The following is a 6000-nucleotide window of genomic DNA, read 5'->3' on the forward strand; positions in this document are numbered from 1 at the left end:
ATTTAAACAAAGTAGCACTGATGTTTTTTGTTAGACTTATTATATTTTGTTATCACTCTCACATTAGTAGTTTATATTACTAGGTTGTTTTTCGTTTAAAGGTTTAAATGAAAAGGAACTTGATAAACTGGGTGTAAAACACAACTAACCTTTCCCTTAACCATGAACATGTTTTTGCAGGTGGTGTCTTAGGGTGTATTCAGACCGGATAGTCCGGTAAACTCAGTTCGATTGGGGACTAAAATTGCAACATTTGTTACATTTTCAGAACTTAGTTCGCATTCACACTGCACTAAGTAAAATGACTAAAACTAAATGCACCAAGAACTACTGAAGGAATCGGACACAAAAACCTCTGAAGAAGACAGAGTGCAAGTACTTTTCTGTAAACAAAAATGGAGCTGCGTGGAGTTTTACTAGTTTTAGGATTTCTATTTTATCTGTGGCCTTTACCTCCTCTTCACTCCACGTCTGACCACAGGCCATTTTTTCGCTAAAGGTGGACACGCGCATTTATTTTGGTTGTATTTACCCAGAATGCCCTGTGCGGTAGTTCATTTCCTGCTTTTGAAACGGTCTCTAGTCAGGTTGCATTCAGAAAGGTTTTCTACCGTTTTAGAATACATTTCAACCGGACCGAGACTTAGGTTTTCAGGTGGATCAGAGTTCGGTTTTTAAGTCCATTTTGGAATTCAAATATGCATTCAGACCTCCCAAAAAAACTTGGAATTCCTAGACAAACATATTAGAGTCTGATTCAGGACTCTGATCCTGGGTTGGTCTGAATACACCCTAAATCTTCTTTAGATCTTCCTGAGATATTTTTTCGTTGTAAAACTGTCTGTGTGTTAAATTTAGTTTCTGTGTTCCCCCTTCCTTGTTATCAGGATAGCCCTTCCGGCTGTCAAGATCCCTGTCCCACATTCCATTCACTCCCTTCCCTGCTAATAAAAGAGTAGCTCCTGCATCAGGATGGAAGAACGCAGATGAAACGGCTCGTAGAAGCTGGTTCTCTGTGCCTTCTCAGCTCTTGCAAGAGTTTGGTTGAAAACTAAGTAAGGTTGTTTGTGGTTCTTTTTGTACAGGTTGAGAAAATACCTATCACTTATCAGATGAGACCATTCAATGCTTGTTTCAAAGGATGAAAGGGAACTTCAAAAGGGGCGGGATCAGATAGTAGCATCCTCCAATGGGAGCGTGATGCTTGGCAGCAGCGATATGCAGAAAAATGCAACCGAGAACATCCATAAATCTTGCACTAAGGATGAAAAACTGCCACAAAGGAGATTAGTGCCCACAGCAGCTAATGAGGTACTATATCAGCGCAGCTCGGTGCTCAAAGCAGAGCACACACACAATACACTCAACAACACAGGCTCAACTACAGAGAGCTCACACACAAATAAAGCGTCTCAGCGGGGATCCAGTCCGCTCAGCTGTCCCCAAGTGGACTGTATTTGTACAGTAACCCAAGACATTCTGGTCTTACAAAGAGCGGCACACATTGGCCTGCATATCAAAGATTTCATACGAACCTCAGAAGTTACATTCACTGCTGAAGTGAGCAAATGGACCACTTAACGCTGTGGTAATGTTTCATATTCTTTACCAACTCATCAGCTCCAGCGTCATTTTAATGCTGTTTATCATTTATCATTCATTTATGGACAGTGATAATTGTATTTGCAGATTTTTTCTTTTAATAAATAGAAGATGTCACCAGCTGTTAACCAGAATGACATTTAGGGAAAGGCTCTTTTTGTTAACTTATTGAACAGTTTTGGTTACATCATCACTTTTTCTTCAAAAGTGATGATAGGATCAAGCAAAAGAAACATTGTCTGCAGGAATAAGGGTGTAGACCATGTAAAGAAATAACTGATGCAGAAGTTGAGCTCTCAGTTTATTTGGACGTCAACAGTCCAACTCTTACTTGTGGTCTTTGGAGACAGGATTACACTAATACTTTAGCGGAATGTAAAATAAAAAACTTGGAAAACAAACCTGTGGGACACGAGGATGGATGAGGATCTGACAAGATTCAACACAAACCAGGCGTATAAACACAGAGGAGGGTGATTACTGTGACAAAGATCAGGTGAGATACATTAACTACATGTGAAAAACTAAGAGAGGATGTTATAAGAATGATACCTAACTAACCAAAAGTGAGCTCTAAAAAAAACTGCAAAATCCTAAATTAATAAAACAAAATCACAGGAAATCAGAACTTGAAAAAAACTCAACTTCAAATCCAACAAAAAAGGCAAAAACTGTAATGGTTACTATTCTGACATTGTGACTGCATGATGTACATAAGACTAAAGTGAAAACATTTTTTAACAACAAAACTGTGGACATCTCCCATCTTTGGGAGATGTCCACAGACTGTGGTCTGTTCTTTTCTGTGCATATAGACACAACCTGGGGTTTTTCTGTGTGTGTGTGTGTGTGTGTGTGTGTGTGTGTGTTGTTCTCAAAAGGGTGTGTACAGCAACAACTGAGAGAGAGATGACACCCTTAAGGCTCGTCAATGAGAGACGGACATGAAGACAGATACAGCTTGCAAGACTGCGGATCAATAGTAATCATGGAGTGGTGTGGCATTAACAGCAGATGACACATCGCCCAGCCTTTCTGCTGTGCAAAACCCTGACACAAAAACGGCACCAGGCCATTAATCCCTCTGGACCTTGATCAATAGTTACACATTTACACAAGCATAAAGGCTATAGAAGCATGTTTGGGGATTCATTGCTCATTTGTCTCATGGTTCAAGACTAAGTTTTGCCACAGATGCCAGCAAACACTTAAAACCTCATCCTTTCACCCAGCCCTGCACTCCTCCGAACCTGCTGAAGAAAGCATGACAAACTGAGTCTCTGACCCTGTAAACGACCCCCAGGGGGCAAAGGTTGGGATCCATAACTATGTTAACATGATGTCCAGTTAAGAAGATGTATGTGATAAATGAATGGGCTAAACGTCTTTAAAGTAGGCGTTTATAGACAGAGCAGAAGTGGATAACGGAAAACCCGTTGCTGAAAAATATCAGTGTCGGAATAGGCATTTTATTCTGCTGTCAAATGTTTCAGAAAATGTATCTCTTACTTGATATGATTGCTTAAACTCTCCGTCTAGTAGTTTCATAAAACACAATTCCACTTATTGTTAAACTATTTAATGGATCGCTGGTGTCAGATTTGAGCCCTTCGCATCATGTGCATGTCAAATGTGTCAAATCAGCACTTTTTAGTAGCGGTACTTTCTGCTTCACATACAGAAAAGATTAAACTCCGGTCAAATTCAGTTCATGCTGCAGAGAGCCTATGTGATTTAGAGATTGGTTTTAGCAACCATGTTTCTATGACATCAGTACATTTTATGATTAATGATTTCATTCAATTTTATTCAGTAAATTGAATTTATTAATGTCAGTACCATCTCAAATTAAAGAACTGGTAAGTGGGAGTCTTTTTTAGTCTTTTAGCATAAATTCACTCAAGTTTCTCACCACTTTTCATTACCATTGAGAGTTTAGTTTGTTTGCAGTGAAAAAAGCATCCAGAGCAACTTTTCAGCAGTGCTGCAAGGAACGATTAATCATTCCTGCAGTAATTTAATGAAGCCATGTCAAACAGTAAATCAACCTGTTTTGCTGTCTTGCTACACGGCCAGAGCTACATAAGGCCCCCGTTCTGCCAAAACTATTCACTTTTGGAGCCAGTGATTGCTGTACCAAGCTTCAGCGAGGGAGTGGGACTGCTATGTACAGCACAACAAAGCAATCCTGGAGAGCAATGTTGTTCAAGCCTGGCCAGGAATCATCAAAGTGCCCATTTGGCAGCTCATTTTAGGGCAGGCAGCCAAGGCCAAGGAAGGTTCTCAACCTGACACAAGTATAGAAGTAGAGGAAGGTGTTTAAAGCATGTCCGCTGGGCAGACTCCTCTACCCAGCAGTTTATGTGGATACTGTAGTATCCAAATAACCCTGATGTATCATTTTCTTATAGTCTTGCTTAACCAGGCTGCCACTGTGAGAAAAATATACACCTTTCACATCTGGGGTTTTCTTTTTCCACCAGGTTTAGATCAATTATTTAAGTATTTCCTCAAGGATATATATTCAGATTAAGACAAAAGGAAAAAGATACGCATAAACAAACAATCGTTTGTAAAATTAAATAATAAGAGCTGCCTGTTATCTTAGATTCTAGCTGCTTTCTTGTAGATTTTTCTGCAGTTTGGTTCAATCTCCAGCTGTCAGCTAAATGGTCCCACATTTGACCCAAGAATCACTTCCTATGCAGAAAAGTTCTTGATCGACTGTAAGGTGCCAAGATCCAAGCCCAGATCATCAATCTTCCCCCACAGCGTTTAATAGTTGATGTAAGTTTTCTTTTGTACTCACATGTTGTGTTTTCTTCTCTGTCAACATAATGTTGTAGTTCACTTAGAAACCATGACTGTTAGGAGAAAACAGACGCTCTTTCTGAACTTTACCAGTCAACATGCTAACTAAGACTAGTTCTATAGACATTTTTAGTACATAGTCTGTAACTTGGAATAGATTTGTTTGGATTTTTGAGAAGACTGGCATTTGTGTCAAATGATTTCCACTTCTGAATATTTTCTGTATGCAGCAACTGACTTCCAGTTGTTTGGAAATTACTTTACAAACCCTTTGCAGATTAATAGGCAGCAACAGTTGCTTGACTGTTTGATTAGCAGCAGTAGGGTTGTACACTGTATTTTTTAATAAATGACAGTGATGATCTGATGTGTGTTTTCATCCATTAGAGGTCAACCTTGTAGAGCCTTTTAAATACTGGATTAAACTTATCATGTCCTGATGCCTAAAAACCAAGAACTGAAAAAGGGTTTCCCTTCCACAAATCTCTCTCCTGCATAGTAAAGACATTTCTGTAGCTCAATCTACTCAGATTTGTGGGATCAGGTTAAAACAAATAGTTTGCCAATGATGAGTGACATTTAGCCTTTTGCATTCACACAAGGAAATTAGTGAGGAACATGATTAAAATGTCAAAAGGCCAGATTTCGTTTCAAAACATAAACTGTCTCAAGAGGGAAGTTAATTGATTAGAGGCAACAGCAAACCACCGGATCGGAGTCATTGTCTCAGATCAATGAAGCAGCACTAACTGTGTAGGAGACCTCATTCTGCCCGAACCACCTGGATTCCCTGCCCTGCAGCGTGGATGACGGCGCTGTCGGCCTAATCCTCTGGAACAGCAGAGTCCACACAAACAGACTGCAGCCAGGAGCATGGAGCTCTCTGCTACAGTCAAGGCTGAGAAAGGTTTGTAGTATCGCTCTGAGGCTAAAGGATTCAGCTTTTAAAAGCTGAACTGGAAATGGAACATCTTGGTCAAGAAAGGAGACAACGATGACAGTCATCGAGTTTGAAACACAGAGCTGCCTTCTCTCCATTCAGATTTTTTCCTTACCGCTACATTTAATGCAGACACATTCTCCTAGAAAGTCTCTCTAGTAACAAACTTGAAGTTTAGCAAACAGCATTAGAGAATAGCAATAACTTATTCATCTGTACTGAAATAATGATGAAGTTCAAAAGGAAATCCCCTCTGAGCTCCTATCATGGAACCAGCATACTTTGCAACAAAACAAGTATTCCCATCAAATATTTCTGGAAGGATACATTTACAGAATATTGCTAAGAAGGGACAGGGGTTTCAATATACAAGTGAATATGTTCCAGGTCAAAGAGCCATGAGGTAAACAGCACTCACCACTTTGTCCTCCTGAAGCCCAGTCAGTCAGGCATGTAGAAAAAATAGAAAGAGAATAAGAAATGTAAGTAAGAATGAAATAAAAGCATGGAGAACTCATAGCCTACTTCCCCTGCCAGGAATGAACTGCATAAAATGCTGGAAACCATTCATACACATTTTGTCACGATACAGCCACAAACTTCTCTATTTTATTGTCATTTTTGCAACATACTTGGTTTGGTCCATG

The 6000-nt window shown here is 39.7% G+C and overlaps 1 protein-coding gene across 17 annotated transcripts in view; it reads right to left on the bottom strand.

Annotated features, from left to right (window-relative positions):
• The window catches only part of LOC122842226 (regulating synaptic membrane exocytosis protein 1-like), an 81116-nt gene that overhangs the window by 43886 nt on the left and 31230 nt on the right, over positions 1-6000 (bottom strand). For all 17 annotated transcript variants that reach the window (XM_044135905.1, XM_044135897.1, XM_044135904.1 and 14 more), the window contains exon 4: positions 5772-5783. In XM_044135905.1, coding sequence (XP_043991840.1) covers positions 5772-5783 — 12 coding nt within the window. The remainder of the gene's footprint in view (positions 1-5771; positions 5784-6000) is intronic.

This window comes from Gambusia affinis, linkage group LG13, assembly GCF_019740435.1.
Source record: "Gambusia affinis linkage group LG13, SWU_Gaff_1.0, whole genome shotgun sequence".
In the NCBI taxonomy this organism is placed as follows: Eukaryota; Metazoa; Chordata; class Actinopteri; order Cyprinodontiformes; family Poeciliidae; genus Gambusia; species Gambusia affinis.